At 44.6% G+C, this 16521-nt stretch overlaps 2 protein-coding genes across 2 annotated transcripts; one reads left to right on the plus strand and one right to left on the minus strand.

The window, feature by feature from the left end:
- Positions 1-6963: 6963 nt before the first annotated feature.
- On the plus strand, positions 6964-12812 carry LOC124704655 (mitochondrial Rho GTPase 1-like). Its single transcript, XM_047236925.1, has 14 exons — positions 6964-7190; positions 7318-7450; positions 7534-7680; positions 7949-8125; positions 8341-8592; positions 8866-8934; positions 9066-9121; positions 9365-9446; positions 9963-10174; positions 10269-10335; positions 10427-10539; positions 11474-11624; positions 11875-12061; positions 12395-12812. Exons 1-14 carry the CDS (start codon positions 6979-6981, stop codon positions 12466-12468), a joined length of 1932 nt encoding a protein of 643 aa, XP_047092881.1. The 5' UTR covers positions 6964-6978; the 3' UTR covers positions 12469-12812.
- An 857-nt stretch (positions 12813-13669) lies between these two features.
- LOC124704656 (remorin 4.1-like) lies at positions 13670-15664 on the minus strand. The gene is made up of 2 exons (XM_047236926.1): positions 14820-15664; positions 13670-14164 (listed from the first exon to the last, which is right to left on the minus strand). Exons 1-2 carry the CDS (start codon positions 15540-15542, stop codon positions 13973-13975), a joined length of 915 nt encoding a protein of 304 aa, XP_047092882.1. The 5' UTR covers positions 15543-15664; the 3' UTR covers positions 13670-13972.
- Between the last annotated feature and the right edge of the window lie 857 nt (positions 15665-16521).

Below are 16521 nucleotides of genomic sequence, written 5' to 3' on the forward strand. Positions count from 1 at the left end.
ATAAATATTCGAACTCCATTCCATATTCAAGTTCTACCATTTCAACATCCAACTTTAAGTGTGTCACCCTACGGTCTCGTGAACTATGCGGACATGGTTGAGTACCTACTCCGACCAATAACCAATAGCGGGATCTGGAGATCCATAATGGCTCCCACATATTCAACGATGACTTTAGTGATCGAATGAACCATTCACATATAATACCAAAATCCCTTTGTCACGCGATATTTTACTTGTCCGAGGTTTGATCATCGGTATCACTTCATACCTTGTTCAACCTCGTCTCCTGACAAGTACTCTTTACTCGTACCGTGGTATGTGGTCTCTTATGAACTTATTCATATGCTTGCAAGACATTAGACGACATTCCACCGAGAGGGCCTGTGAGTATATCTATCCGTCATCGGGATGGACAAATCCCACCGTTGATCCATATGCCTCAACTCATACTTTCCAGATACTTAATCCCACCTTTATAACCACCCATTTACGCAAAGGGCGTTTGATGTAATCAAAGTACCTTTCCGGTATAAGTGATTTACATGATCTCATGGTCATAAGGACTAGGTAACTATGTATCGAAAGCTTATAGCAAATAACTTAATGACGTGATCTTATGCTACGCTTAATTGGGTGTGTCCATTGTATCATTCATACAATGATATAACCTTGTTATTAATAACATCCAATGTTCATGATTATGAAACTAATCATCAATTAATCAACTAGCTAGATAAGAGGCATACTAGGGACTCTTTGTTGTTTACATATCACACATGTATCAATGTTTCGGTTAATACAATTATAGCATGGTATATAAACATTTATCATAAACATAAAGATATATAATAACCACTTTTATTATTGCTTCTTGGGCATATCTCCAACACCTACAACCAAGTGTAAACACTCGGCTGTAGCCTCGGGGGCTACTCCCATCGGGAGCGCTGGTTGCGCACCCGATGAAATATGAGGAAGAAGAAAGAAGAGAATGACAAGACAATATAGAATTGCAGATGAAGAATTTTCGTCGTACATCTTTGAGTTACACATAACTCGTCATGTAGTCCCATCGGGGAGATCAAGATATTGTCATTAGATAACTCGAAAAGTTCACAATTCCAGCAGCCGACAAATTCACTCGACAATATATTCTCAGAGCGCGTCCGCCGCGGTAAAAACTCTGAATGTCGTAACTCAAAAGATTTTACGAAGATAAGTCCCATAAGCTGCCCTATGTGGCGTGGTATCGCACCCGAATGCGCTCTCCCACTTTATTCGTATCAACATATGCGAAGAAAAATCCCAACGGACGCGTTAAGTACTCGATAAAATATAGCTGTGATTCGGTTCACGATAAGTTCTTAAGCGGCGCGTGTTGAATTACGCCAGTATCCCGAGTTCAAGTCCAGGGACTTGAGCTTGAAGTACGTTTATGCGGGTCTGCCACAAGAGCAGTTAACTGGTACATGATCCGTCAGATGAACCAGCCTCATCTACCAGTATCCCTGTACAAAATAGTTGTTAAGGAAAATATTCGACTCTACGATGTATACATATATGACACAATTCTACTTGATTCTACGATTCAAGTAAAATCTCGGGGTTACTGACATAGGCATGCCGAATGGGCCTGCCGAATAAAGTATCTGAGGTTATCTGGAGGCCAACGACCCGAAGCATTGAAGGCCTAGAAGCCTAGAGGATCTCAGATTAGGAAACGTGTTACAATACGGGAAAAGCCCGATAAACCTTCTCGCAGTTGTAACTTGTACACCACGAAATCCCTCGGCTCTGCCTCCTATATAAAGGAGAGCCGAGGGAAGTGAAAAGGAACGATTCATTGCTAGCAAAACCACCCCGCAACTTTAGTCGAAACACCTTTGTCGGTTGAAACCTTCGAGATCTACTTGCCCTCTACTTCTTACAAAACCCAAGTCTACAATCTGTAGGTATTGACAAGTTGATACCTTGTCACAGGGTTATAAAACAAATAAAGGGGATCATTGGTAAATCCCCATAAATCAATGTAAAACATAGTATTATCATCATATATGTTGCAAATATGTGGGAATTCAATATGATAAAGGACAAAGTTCATGTATGCATTTTACATGCATCAACATCCCCAAGCTTAACCTATGCTCGTCCCGAGCATGAAGGTGATAAAACTAACATGAACTTTGGAGTTTATAATATATAACTTCTAAATAATCATGCAAAGTATCACAAGGTTCTGTCAATAAAGAATTACAATAAGTAATATGAACTCATCAAGTGATAACTCTTACATTCTACATAGCATGCATAAAAATAAATAGCATTGTAAGTAACATGAATGATAAGTATGAATCAAAAAGCATGCTTGAGAAGATCCTATGGAATTGTTGGAATAATTTGTCTTCTCTTTTCAGGAATATTTCTTTTGACTCTTGAACACAAGAAAGTAAGCAGGGAATGTATGTGCACCTCCAACAAAATAAAAAGTATAGAGCATAAAACATGGTTTTGAGCTATGCAATTCATGTCAACAATAATAATAAGGATGGGGTACCAAGTATCTCATGTATGAAGATATCTATGTGTCATGAGTTTGACCTCTTATGAGTAAGTGTTGCCTCATTTTCTTGAATGCTAAGGACTACACCTCTCGTTTCACAACTTCGGGTTACCAAGACCTTTCAACATACATGTTTTAACCAAGTATCGCAATGGGGTACCTTCATGCCGCCTGTACAAAGGACCAAAGGAGATGTGCATCTCAACTATAGGCCATCCATACCGGGACAACATGAACAATAGACGTTGAGCATCCTCTCTAACTCTCTCTTTTACTTTTTTCATAGTCTTTTTTGTTTCTTTTCTCATACTCTTTTTTCACAAAATTTTTTCACACAACTTTTTTTTTTCACACAACTCTTTTTTTGTACTCTTCCTCATCAGGATGCTCATTGCTGAAACTTCCACCATGATTAAACATGGCTTCGGTTAGATGCCCATTACTCTTCTCCAACAATGCATGCCTATTTGCTTAAAATAACTGTCATTCATTCTAGAAGAGATAGCCATCAATAAAACAAAATAAGTGATGATCAACGCATGGTGCAATACTCTAAAAGTGCAATGTTGAAATACTTTCTCACTAAACATGGTTATGGTCTAGCTAGCTCATTACTCATAATTAGTCAAACTAACAACATGCATAGTGGTATTTCCTACCAAGCCTTACTTTCTTATGAGATTTAAATTACACAAAAAAGAAATTTTAAAAAGGTTGGAGGCAAAACACACGTTATACTTGGAAGAGCAAGTTCTATGTAGGTAGATATGATAGACATTGGATTTAAGTTGATCTTGGAAATAAGTAGATGCTTGTGTAAGAATTCAAATCTTTTGGCTAGCAAGATGTCTAAAAACATGCAATAGTATCCATAGACTATTTATTCATCATCAAACAATGATACTTAAAATTAAACATCTAGGTATTCTAGCAAGACGTAGCACTGAATAAGGCACATAATAAATCACCACTCAATAGAGCATGTGAAACTAGAAATACAACACACAAAATAAATTTTCAGCTTTTAGGCATTCCTCCTTTTGTTTTGAAAGCATGCAACTTATTTTACTTTGAACATTCAGAGATAAAGAGTTTGATCCAGTAGCTCATGCATATGCATTATAAACACTCAATATGACGATCCTCTCACAAAATAAAACAAAACTAGACACAACTAAATCAAGGACACTTCAAGTTTTTACGAAAATGCTACGTTGCTAAAAAAATAGAGTTTAGAGGTGCTCAAACTAGGAAATTTTAAATGAGTCCAATGGGGTTGCATGGGAATCCCCAAGCTTATGATCTTCATCTTACTTGAATCATCCCTCCATTTCATGCGAAAAGACTTCACCACAACTTTTCTGCCATTCTATTCGATGGTGTGAGGTTAGAGCTACAAAGAAATCATGCTTGCTGCTAAGAATAAAATTATATCTTCATGAACCAGAGAGCACATAATGTTCTACTCATTCTAGCATATCAAAAGATCCAAATAAAAATCATTTTGACACTCAAAAGAATGGATCTAACAAAGTAAGGCAAAATCTATCTAATTTTTTTCTGCAGTAATACTAATTTTTTTGCTCGACATAGGCACCTCAGAAAATTAAGCCAATTTACTTGAATATAGAGGATGAAAAGTTACAGTGAATTTATCAAGATTTTGGAAGTTACCAGAAAAATACAAAACCGTGTACTAAAAATTGACGTGCAGAAATCAATAACTCCATATTATGTTTGCAACTCTAAACATCCAAATGGGGAAAAACTTGATATTTTATTTGAAACCAGACAGTACAATAAAATAAAACTAACATGCTACATCAAGCATGCAAAAATAAAAAACACAAATAAAAACATCTCGGGTTGCCTCCCGTAAGGCGTTTTCTTCTTTATAGCCATATAGCTAAGCTTACTTACTTTGATTGTTCGAAGTGAGATGGAAATTATTTGGTATCATAAATGCTACCTGCTTCTTTTCTTGAAAAATGTTCCATACACAATTTAGGCTGGTGCCAACGCGGGCGGTAGCCGGGGCGCTACCGCCCGGGGCGGGGCGGGAGGCGGGCTGGAGGCGGGCGGGACGGGAGGGAGGGGAGCCGGCGGGGGCGCCCGGCGGTGGCGCCCGCTCCCGCCGGCTGGCGCCCGCGTTGGCGGCGGGAGGGAGGCGGGAGAGGGGCGGGAGGCGGGGCGGCGCGATGGCGGGGTGGGGCGGGAGGCGAGGGCGGGCGGGAGGCGGGCTGGAGGCGGGCGAGAGGCGGGCTGGAGGCGGGCTGGAGGCGGGCGAGAGTGGGCGGGAGCGGGGCGGGAGTGGGGCGGCAGTGCCCAACGGCTAGCTGACGTGCCGCGACGCGATTGGTCCACGTCAGCTAGCCGTTGCTCGGTTCAAATTTTCAGCTCCACCCCTATAAATACCCCCATATACCCCCATATTTTTCACTCACACTCCACACTCATCTCATCTCCATTCATCACCTTCCCTCTCTCAACTTCTCCACCATGTCCGGTTGGACTCCACCAGATTTTTCGTTCACGGATCTGATGCAAGACGGGTCACCAATAGACCTCGAAGGTGCCTCTCCGACGCATCGTCGCAGCAATGTAGCTTCTTCGCCGATTCCCCGAGTTTTATGGTCCCCCGGCGCACCACCTCCGGGGCCATATGGCTCATACGCTCCACCTCCGGCGCCTCACGGGGCCGTATGGTTCATTTCTTCCGCCTCCGTATCCATACCCCCAAGCACCTCCAAATGCTCCACCCGTAGGTAGCGGGAGTGGCATTGTACCCCCGTACCCACCACCTTCGTACGGGTCATACCCTCCACCTCCGTATCCATACGCGCCATATGGTCCGTACCCCCACCACCTTCCGAAGCTCCAAGCTCCGAGTCCAATGCCGCGGAAACAATCGTACCACCGCGTGCAAAGAGGCTTGACTGGACCGTCCCGGAAGAGGAGAAACCGGTACTTTACAAACCCATCACATATTTATTGCATTATTGGTTCTTGCTAGGATTTGTCACTAACAATATCTATTTCGGGGTAGGTTAATGCTTGGCTTTTCAACTCCAAGGACTCCGTTGCCGGTAATTGCAAGACCGGCACTAGTTTTGGGGTGGGATAGCCGCAACCTTCAACTCTACCGCAGATCCTTCCCGGTCATCGGACCTCGAAGCAGTCGAAGGATCATTGGAACGCCTACAACAAGGAGGTGTCCCTGTTCAACGCATACCACATCCAAGAAACAAATATGCGTCGAGTGGAGCGGACGATGATATGGTCATGAAGGCGGCAATGGAGAGGTACGCCGCGAGACAAAAGAGTGACGGGGCCGTTCGGAAAGCTCCACTGGTGGAATGTCGTAAAAATGAAGCGAAGTGGAAAGGACAACATGGTCCTGGTAGTGGAACCGACTCCGGTTCCAAGAGAATCCGTCTAGGACCTGATGGTGAGTTCGGCTCTAGCGACGCGACAGGCGACACGGAGGAAGAGCGTCCAATGGGCCGCGATAGGGCCAAGACCGCGGTACGTAAGGGCGGGGAGGAAGGGGAAGGAAACCTCATCAAGCGATGAGGTAGGAAGTAAATCCTTCGCGATGAGTACCATGATGAAGAGTTTAGTGAAGGCTAAGCTATTCAAGCAATGGAACAAAATGAAAGACCGATCAACCGTCGACATGAACGAAGCAGAAAAGCGCAAACATGCGAAGGCCATGAAGATGGTGGAAAAAGAGCTTGGTCTGGAAGATGATGACGACGAGGAGGAGGAGCGAGAACCAAGAGGAAGAAGAGTAGAATTTTTATTTATTATGTAATTTTTAATATTTATTATGCAATTTATTAATTATTATGTAATCGGAAATATTTTAAGTTGAATAAAATATTTTCTTGCATTATTTTGAATGTCTAAACAAAATCGAGTGAAATAACTTAATGTAGAAAAGAAATGGTGATGTGGAGGAGAGAGAAGTGAGAGTGGGGACTATAGCCCATGCATTGGCACCGTGTGGTGAGAGTGGGGTGAGAGTGGGGTGAGAGTGGGCCAAAAGCTGACGTGGCGGGGCGGGAGCGGGGCGGTGCGTTGGCACCAGCCTTAGGAGGGAACTGAAATCAGCAGCCCATGAAACCAGGCCCAGCCTCGCATCAATCAGAAAGCTTGGGCAAGAATCCCAAGTTGTTTATTTGTGCGTGCTTTGCAAGCCCGAAGGCAGCAAGCGAGCGAGCACGAGGTCTCTGGTCGTCCATTGCTTCTCCTTTTTCTTTGTTTCCTTCCCCTCCAAGCCGAAGCAAAGCCAAAAACCAGATCGATCCACCATAAGACCCACCTCCCCGTCCGGCCCCACCTCGAGACGGACCACTCCACGCCACACCGCCGCACCGCAGCCCCCAAATCTCCCAAAACCCTAGACGCCGACCATGGCGGCTGCCGCAGCGGCGAACCTCGCGGGCCGGCCCGGCGTGCGCGTCGTCGTCATCGGCGACCCCGGCACCGGCAAGTCCAGCCTCGTCGTCGCCGTCGCCACCGAGCAGTTCCCCGAGAACGTGCCCAAGGTCATGCCCCACACGCGCCTCCCCGCCGACTACTTCCCCGACCGCGTGCCCATCACCATCATCGACACCTCATCCAGGTCAGCCCCCGCGCCCCTCCATCCTCTCACCCATGTCTTGGATTTCGATTGCGGATTCATTGATTTGATTGCTCGATCGATTTGGGCGCCGGCGATTGACCCCGTTTCTTGCCCGCCCGCGCCGCAGCCCGGAGCAGAAGCCCAAGCTCATCGCCGAGTGCCAGGCCGCCGACGCCGTCGTGCTCACCTACGCCTGCGACAGGCTCTCCACGCTCGAGAGGCTCAGCACCTACTGGCTCCCCGAGCTCAGGCGCATCCAGGTCAGTAACCCTTCTCCCGCTTCAACGCTCTTCAATTGCCCATGGTGCTAATGATTTCTGTCTGCTCCCCAATGTTTCTCCAGCTCAAGGCGCCTGTCATCGTCGTCGGCTGCAAGCTCGACCTCAGGGACGACCAGCAGAACAGCCTCGAGCAGACCATGGCGCCCATCATGCAGTCCTTCCGTGAGATCGAGACCTGCATCGAGTGCTCTGCGCTGCGCCAGATCCAGGTCGAAAACACACCCCCTTTCCTCTCATCTTGTTGTTTTTTCAGGGAATGTTTACTACAGCCTCAAATCTCTACTGTTACCACAACCCTTGTTATTTTATTTCCACAACAACAATGGAACTGGAATGCTCAATATGCTGATTGATAATTGTGTTTTGGTAATTGTCCACTAATAATTCAAGAGGTAGTTTTGATTCTTGCATTATTACAAGTCCAGATAAAGTGTTCGCTCGTGTATGTCTTCTATAATAACAGTTAATCACCTGCAGGTGCCCGAGGTCTTCTACTATGCCCAGAAGGCAGTGCTTCACCCCACAGCTCCTCTGTTTGACCAAGAGGCGCAATCTCTTAAGCCACGCTGTGTGAGGGCTCTCAAGCGCATTTTCATTCTCTGTGACCATGACAGGGATGGGGCTCTCAGCGATGTGGAGCTCAATGACTTTCAGGTTTGTATCCACTGAGCCTGCCTTGCTTTCTTGTGATGATTAACTCAAGTCTCACTAGTAGTGTTTTATATTGCAATTCTTGTCCGTCCTTAGATTTCACCTTGTCTAGATGTCTGGATTTCAATTGCGTTCTTGTATTAACTTAAGGCTCACTAGTGTTTTATATTGCCATTCTTCTACTTCTGGTGGTAATTCTCTTTCCGTTGGTTTCACAGGTCAGATGTTTTAGCGCTCCTCTCCAGCCTACTGAAATTTCAGGCGTCAAGAGAGTTGTTCAGGAGAAGATGCCTGAGGGCGTAAATGACAGCGGCCTTACCCTGACTGGGTTCCTTTTCCTTCATGCTCTTTTTATTGAGAAAGGTCGTTTGGAAACTACATGGACAGTATTGAGGAAATTTGGTTATGATAATGAAATCAAGCTTAGAGATGACTTCATTCCGACGTCAATTAAGCGTGCTCCTGATCAGGTATTGTTCTGTTGATCACAGTCAGCCAATTCTCATTTTATTGTCGGTTGAAGCTGGACATAGCGCACACATATATTCTACTGTCAAGTTCTTATAACAGCTTACGAGCTACAAGTTGATAGTTAATTTCGATCGTATGTTGGGTATCTGCAATCCTGGCTTTACTAGCCATTTTACCTGTGCTTTATATTTACCATACCTGTGCTTTATATTTACCATACTTTTGGTCCATAATATTTTTGTTGGTTATAAAATCCACTTTCTTTGCTACAGACGCTGGAATTTACAAATGAAGTGGTTGATTACCTGAAAGGAATATTCCACATGTTTGACATAGATAATGTAAGTAATGCATTGATTACCACATTCATTGTTTATCCTCCATAATAGTCTCTATTATTATTAGCATTTTCATTTGAATCATATCCATAAAAACTTGATCTTCTGAAAATGTGTTTACGTATCAAATACAGGACGGAGCTTTGCTACCTTCTGAGTTGGAGGATCTTTTTTCAACAGCACCTGAAAAGTAAGTTGCTGATGAAAAAATGGGCGATTTTAATTTTTGATTGACACTATTTTGGCTACTGTAATTTACATAGTTTATTCGCTGTTAGTCAACCTTGTACTTTGTCTACTAGCTTTGATTGAATCTGTTGATCTTTCATCAAAGGGCTCTTAAGTTTCGTCTATTTAGTCATCTGTCTCTGTTTGCCATTTGCCATTTGCCATTTGCCATTTACATATCTTCATTCGTTTCCTAATATTTCAGCCCGTGGACTTCTGATCTATATAAAGACTGTGCTGATAGGAATGTCTTGGGTGGGTTATCACTTGAAGGATTTCTTTCTAAGGTATTCTTTCAATCTTAGCGTGCTAACAACTTTATTATACGTAGTGTGTACAATAATTTTTGAAGCTGTTTGTTAATTTGTTGGTTGGGTTCAACCTATAAGAAAGCAAGCCCTATTCCAAACTTATATGTTTGTTGTTCATAATGTGACCGTCTTGCACCATTAAATGAGCTATTTTAATCACTTTGAGAAAGTCCAATAGTTTCTTGTAATCTTTTTATGTTTTTGCTGTACCTTATTTTAAGTTTGTCATTCTCAGTATACAAAATAACCCCCAGAAGATTTGTAAAACACTACACTGGACACATAAGAAACGTAAACCAACTAAAACTGGGATTGAAGTCTTAATTAAGAGTGCTGTGCTCTTTATGATAAAGATGCATCATATGTAGTGTTGTGCCTTGAAAGCCACACATGTTTGTAAGCTGTTCTGATCTTGTGGAGGTGTGCTTAGAAAACTGTAGGCAAGATTACCGTGTAGATTTCCCTTTGCTGATTAGTAATCTCCAATTGCAGTGGGCGCTTATGACACTTCTAGATCCAGCAAATAGTTTCGCCAACCTTGTCTATGTTGGCTATTCGGGCGATTTCAATTCAGCATTTACCATCACAAGGAAAAGACGAGTGGACCGTAAAAAGCAGCAGACTCAAAGAAATGTGTTCCAGTGTTATGTTTTTGGTCCCAAAGGCGCTGGAAAGACTGCATTGCTACAATCCTTCCTTGGAAGGTATTATATACATTTCCCAATGTTTACGCCACAAATTTTCATATCTCTCTGGTACCTTTTAGTAACTCTATTTCACTTTCGATCCTTATTGCAGGCAACCTTCCGAGGCTGTACCAATCAATAGCGACCGGTTTGCAGCAAACACTGTTGAACTGTCTGATGTAAGTAGTTTGAAGTGATATCTGTATTTTGATGGATGCTTCTGCTCTGCAATGATCCATTTTCTTATTCAATATGTATTTTTTAATGAAGGGGACTAGAAAGACACTTATACTGCGAGAGATTCCTGAAGGTGATGTCAGATCATTGCTTAATAACAAGGAATCCTTAGCACCCTGTGACGCAGCAGTATTTGTCTACGATAGGTATGCATTCTGCTGAGTTGTTTTATTGTTTATTCATGACAATCAGTTTCTGAGAAAACGGATAATTGTCTTATAAGTTGTTTTTCTTGCAAACATGGCATAGATTAATCTTCATACTTTCCTCAGTTGGATGTATTGGGTTAAGTGTGGTTACCAAAGGTTTTGTAGTTGGATAAGTGTGGTTACCAAGGTATTGTAGTTGTGGTTTACCAAGGTTTTGTAGTTTTGTTAAAATGACATGATATCAAGTAGTGTGGTGATGAGTGATCTTGTGAATCCTTGTTTTACTGAATATTGTATGGTTACCAAGGTTTTTTAGTTGGGGTATGTTGCATTATTTTCTGCCTGATGTCTAATGTGGCAGTTTTCTGAATTATATATGGTTTTGATGGCCCATCTTGCGAGGAAAATAATGTTTACTGATTGTTCAATGATATATTTGCAAAATGTCAGCAAAATTACTTATTAATGTTTTTAAAACCAATTTCACATTACCAGAATAGCCTACTGGGCATAAAATATTGATCCTTAATTGGTTCAACTGTTCTTCGCTGGTGTGTAAATGGCACTGATGATTTGTTGCCAATCAAGATTGAATGCATTTAATAGTAACTCTTAAGGGGCACTAGATGTCTATGCATAAATTTTGCTTATATGGTACTCCCTCGGTTCCTTTTTAATTGACTCCGATTACAAAATGAACCATATTGATCCTTAATTGGTTCAACTGTTTGTCGCCGGTGTGTAAATGGCACTGATGATTGTTGCCAATCAAGATTGAATGCATATAATAGTAACTCTTAAGGGGCACTATATGTCTATGCATAAATCTTGCTTATCTGCTGGAGTATATCTTACTTTATGACCTGTTCTTTGGTAACACATAATTTCCTTATGCTGCATATCACTGAATGTGACACTTGCAAAATGGCAGCTGTGATGAATTTTCTTGGCAAAGAGCGAGAGATTTGCTTGTCCAAGTTGCTACACATGGAGAAAACACTGGCTATGAGGTTCCTTGCCTTATAGTTGCTGCCAAGGATGATCTTGACCAATCTCCAGTCGCTCTACAAGAATCAACCAGAGTAAGCTGTGATACCATCTTGTTTGACATTTAAGTTTACCATTTTGGTTGGTGAATTAATAAACAGCAAATGTTTTACTGGATTTGAATATGTTTATCCTTATTTCTAAATTCGCTCTGTGGGCAAATAATGTGCAAGTGGTTCCTATAGTACATTATTTGCCGGCAGTTCTCTTGATACTACCATAGGCAGGCAGCTTCCTAGTTCTTTATATTATTTATGGAATAACGATAAGTTTATCCAATTTCAGGTTAGCCAAGACATGGGAATCGAAACACCAATTCCTATTAGCGTTAAGTTGAAAGACTTGAACAATATTTTCTGTAGAGTTGTTCATGCAGCACAGCGACCCCATTTGAGCATTCCAGAGACTGAAGCTGGTAAATCACGCAGGCAATACCGTCAACTTCTGAACCGCTCCCTCATGGTTGTTTCAGGTAAAGCCAGCTCCTTGATCTTGTCACAAATCTTCTCTCACTAGCCAGGAGTAAATTCCACACAGAACTAAAATATAGATATAGTAAGAGACTAAAGCTGTCTATATATCTCAGCAAAATACTAGCAAGTTCATAACAATGTGAAATAATTGGTTGCCACTAGATAATAATTTTGTGAACCGAGTCAAAACTGGTATGTTGGGTTGTGTATTGAACAAAGTGTTGTCCCAGTGTGTAGTAGTTGCCACTAGATAATAATTTTGTTCAGCATAATACTTTGAGTAAATCCCGTCCAATACTAACTCATTCTAATACTGGACTAATAATTTGCAGTTGGAGCTGCTATAGGAGTCGTGGGAGTAGCTGCCTACAGGGTTTATGCGGCTAGGAAGAGCTCGTCGTCATGAAGCCCTCGCGGACAGTGGTGAAATAAGCGTGTACTACGGGCAGGTTCATCGTCCATCAAGTGGGATCGTCTAGCTTGATGCGTATTGCTTGTCGAACGTGCTGTTTATGTACAGTTGGGTCATGAAAAGATAACCTGTGGTTTACAATTTAGTTTTGGATGGTATAATGTACGGCAGTCATCGGGCTCTGTTAGATGCTTTAGCTGATTGACTGTCATGACTGGTTAGCTCTGTCAAAATTTTACCACTGCCCTAATTTTTTTGGCCACATTGCAGTACTCAACTTCTTTCCCCGTTACTTTTGAACATTTATTATATGTTTCTTTTAAAGCTGAAGATTCAGTTTGAACATGTCTGGAGAACTATTTCTGGATTTTGAAGTGTATGTTCTGTTCAGTTTGAGCGTTGAATGTCAGAACTTAACTGTAATCTCAAGGGTAAAGTCCAATAAACAACTAACGCTCAGCCATTTTCTTTCTACCTAACGAGGCAGCTCTCCTTCGGCAGGAAAATAACAAAACACAGGCAGTTCCTCCATCTGTCGTGGTCTAGACTAGCAAAGTCGAGAAAGAATCCTGTGTTGCACGTCGGCCGTCCCCATCCGTTATGTCTGGACTCCGGTAAGAGCCAGCGAGATCCGGGCAGCGCCTCGCCATCGCTGATGTTAACAGCCATGCACCGGTGTCGACGCCAAAGCCCGTTCCCTCCTTGCTCTGGTTTGGTTATTCCAATCGGGTCAATCACAAACACGTCAGGTCCCTTTCACGATTCTGGCGATAGAATTGCATGACTGAACTTGCGTTATCATGAGGGAAGTGGCATATGCAGTGACGTGCAGCTCAGGGCTTCTGCTCAACTTCTTCCTCGGTCACCATGATGCGTATTACTAGGAGAATACAGTAGCCACCTCGTGTTCACACAACGCAAGCCAAGATTAGTCTCTGAAGGTTAAAGATAGAGAAAGTCTCCTCATGCCCTTCGTTATCGACCAGCACATTGTGTATCGCCGAAAAACTATTCCGTTCTGCTGAAACAAAACAAAGCTTATCTTATTGCATGATCCTGCTCTAGGTGGCAAGACAACCAACATTCTGATTACTTTTCAGCTAGATGCATGTCGAGCAGACCAAATGTCCTCATCAGGGGGCAGATGTGTATGCACGCATATAGTACCAAAAACAGTGAAAAGATATACACACAGTAGCAGCAAAGGTGTACGTGTACCAATTCTCTGAATGTTTGCAATTTTTTTCTAGCAAACACACTGTTCATCCATACCAGTTCAGCATATACAAGCCCAGAAAAAACGCCACCTGCGACCATAGCGTCGCCGGCAGCTACTACTACCACAGCAGTTTCCAATCTTTTTTACAATTAGGTTCTCGATCGATTGGACACATCACAATTCACACACGCCAGCCATACTACCGTAGGCAAAAACGGACAGGGAGAGGAAGGCAGCAAGGTGGCACCAGTGACGACCGGTAGAAGAGGTTGGTGCTAGCTAGAAGAAGGAGCGCTTGGTGGGCACCCTGCCGACGGCCTTCATGAAGTTGGCCAGCTCCAGCACCTTGGCCAGCTTCAGCCCCCGCTTCGCCTCCGCCGACGCCCGCTTGTCCTCCGCCTTGCGCCGCGCCTTGGCCACGTCGTTCTGCGTCTTCTCCACCGCCTTGGCGCGCTGCTCGTCCAGCTTCCTCTGCAAACCACAATCAGATCGATCAGACTTACTAGTCACACATGCTGAGGACTGTTGTGTTTGTATGGCGATCGAGAAAGTGAATATCAAAAGCTAACTGTAATAGTTCTACCAGAGAAAGAGCACACTCGATCTCCTAGCGCTGTGAAATCACCCTGTTAACGATCCATCGTAGTCTCACAATTGAAAGCCACCTTTTGGTCTAGAAAGTTGCAGGATTGAGCTGTAACGAACTGATGTTTACACGCACGTACCCGAAGGAAAGGGGCAATTGAGAGAAAGTCTGTCTGATGTAACACCTCTAATTAACTTGGAGATCTGTTCCTTTCATACCTTTTCTCAAAGGAAGAACAGATGACTGGTTTGCCAATCAGTTGTCAAAAATCGAACTAAAATAGTTGCATCAATCATCCAAGATCTGCTCTGTCTCAGGACCGTGCTAGTTCTTGCAAGAAAAATATTTTTTTGCTAGTTCATGCTCTTTTCTTTTTCTGTCTTTGGAAGGATTGTTAAGCTTGGTGCTGATTTTCTCTCTCTCTCGATTGCAAGGTAAGATGATGCTAGATTGCTTTGCAGGCAGCGATGAAGATGCAGATTAAGCGAACTGCTCAGTGATAATTAAGAAGATTGCTCTATGCTCATGTGGGTTAATTACCTCAATCTTCTTGAGCCATGCACAGGCCTTGTCCACCTGCTCGGTCTCCCATCCGTTGATGACCACCTCCTCCCGCTTGAAGCGGTTATTGATCTGTGCCACCTCCGCCGTCTGCCACGCCGACACCTTGGTCTCCACCTCCTCCTTCTTCACCTGCTTGGCCTCCACCGGCGGCCCCGCCGCGGGGACGACCTCCAGGTCGAGCCTCGCCCTACTGCCGCTGCCGCTTCCGCCCCTGCTGCCGCCCGGGTTGGCGAAGGGACGGCCGCTGTCGGGCACGATGGCCAGCGGGTTGTGCTCCTCCAGCTCGTCCTCGCCGATGCTGGTGAGCTGGTCGGCGCCTGGAGGATTGTTGTTGTTCGGGGTGTCGGCCCCTGTGCCGGCGCCGGCGGCGACCATGGCGGTGAACTCGCGGCTCATCGTCATGAACTGCTCCTCGGAGGTGAGCGAGCGGTGGCTGGTGCTGGCGGTGTCCCAGGCGGTGGAGACGCCGGACCCGGCGCGCGTGGGCGGCGTGAAGGGCGGCGGGGCGGTGAGCGGCTGGATCTCGCGCACCTCGGTGACGTCCTCCTGGTCCTGGTCGACGACGTCGTGGAAGGTGGTGCTCGGGGTGGGGAACTGGACCTCGCCTGCTAGTGCTACGTCGTGGTCGGCCCTTGGGGCATCGTCGACCTCCTCCTCGTCGTCGGACGCGGTTGGTGGTGCGTGCCGCTCATGCAACATGGGCTAGCGTCGTCGTCGTCGGCGCCGGCCGGCGGGGCGGCAGTACCATGCGTCGCCGGGGAAGAGCCTGCGGTGCACGCCTGTGCTCTGATTGGGTTTTCGCGTGTCAGTGTGTGTGGTGTGGTGTGGCTTGTGTGCGTGTTCGGCGAGGTTATATTAATCCGGCGCGCGCGAGGGAGCGCGGGTGCGGGTCAAGCGAAGACGAAGACGATGGATGACATGTGGGCCCGAGCATGGGTAGCTTGTCGCGCGTGGCGCGTACTGCGGGATGACACGTACTTGTCGCGGGGTAACGGGCTGGGTCAGTGGTGCTCCCTCGAGATTGGGCATAACGCAAGTGGCTTCTTGTTAAATGTCCTAGTGGTACATTAATTCGGAGATAACTCCAATGTTTGTTTCTTGATCTGCAATCTGCATGCATACATGGAGTATCCGCTTGAACTTCATTTTGTTCACAAAATTTGAACAGAATTTGTGAACTAGAAATGAACTATAATTGGGACTTTTGTACGATCCAGTCTGCAATCCTAACGGTTGTGAACATAATAAGGTATAGTTGTCCCCTCGTCCACCTCGCCGACGATGATCTCGCCGGTGGCTTTGAGGAGGACGGTGAATTGTCCGGTAGCCGCTCCCATGGAATGGTGGTTCTCGTTCAGTCTACGCGTATTACATGTTTAGTGTAAGAAGATTTAGATCAATTCAAGGGTTCAATGTCGACGACCTCGGCTATAGGGTACAGGTCTTTAGAGTCGCGTGCACAAGATTTTCCAACTATAAACAAGAACATCAGCTCGGCTCCGGTAGGGGACCAGCAACAACGGCTCGCTCTAGAGACGGGAGTGGTCCAAGGATTTATTATTGTTATGTTTGGGGCAATTTATACTTCTTCTAAACTGCTATAGTATTACTTCAAAAAAAAAACTGCTATAGTGAATCAAAGTTTTTTCTCGAAAAAAATAGGAGATTGAAAGCCAAA

This window comes from Lolium rigidum, chromosome 3, assembly GCF_022539505.1.
Source record: "Lolium rigidum isolate FL_2022 chromosome 3, APGP_CSIRO_Lrig_0.1, whole genome shotgun sequence".
NCBI classification, from domain to species: Eukaryota; Viridiplantae; Streptophyta; class Magnoliopsida; order Poales; family Poaceae; genus Lolium; species Lolium rigidum.

Coding starts and splice junctions, on each gene's coding strand:
- LOC124704655 (XM_047236925.1), top strand. CDS start 6,979: ATGGCGGCTGCCGCAGCGGCGAACCTCGCGGGCCGGCCCGGCGTGCGC. Junction 8,126..8,340: donor TGGAGCTCAATGACTTTCAG/GTTTGTATCCAC, acceptor TTGGTTTCACAG/GTCAGATGTTTTAGCGCTCC. Junction 11,625..11,874: donor CTCTACAAGAATCAACCAGA/GTAAGCTGTGAT, acceptor ATCCAATTTCAG/GTTAGCCAAGACATGGGAAT.
- LOC124704656 (XM_047236926.1), bottom strand. CDS start 15,542: ATGTTGCATGAGCGGCACGCACCACCAACCGCGTCCGACGACGAGGAG. Junction 14,165..14,819: donor CATGGCTCAAGAAGATTGAG/GTAATTAACCCA, acceptor TGTGGTTTGCAG/AGGAAGCTGGACGAGCAGCG.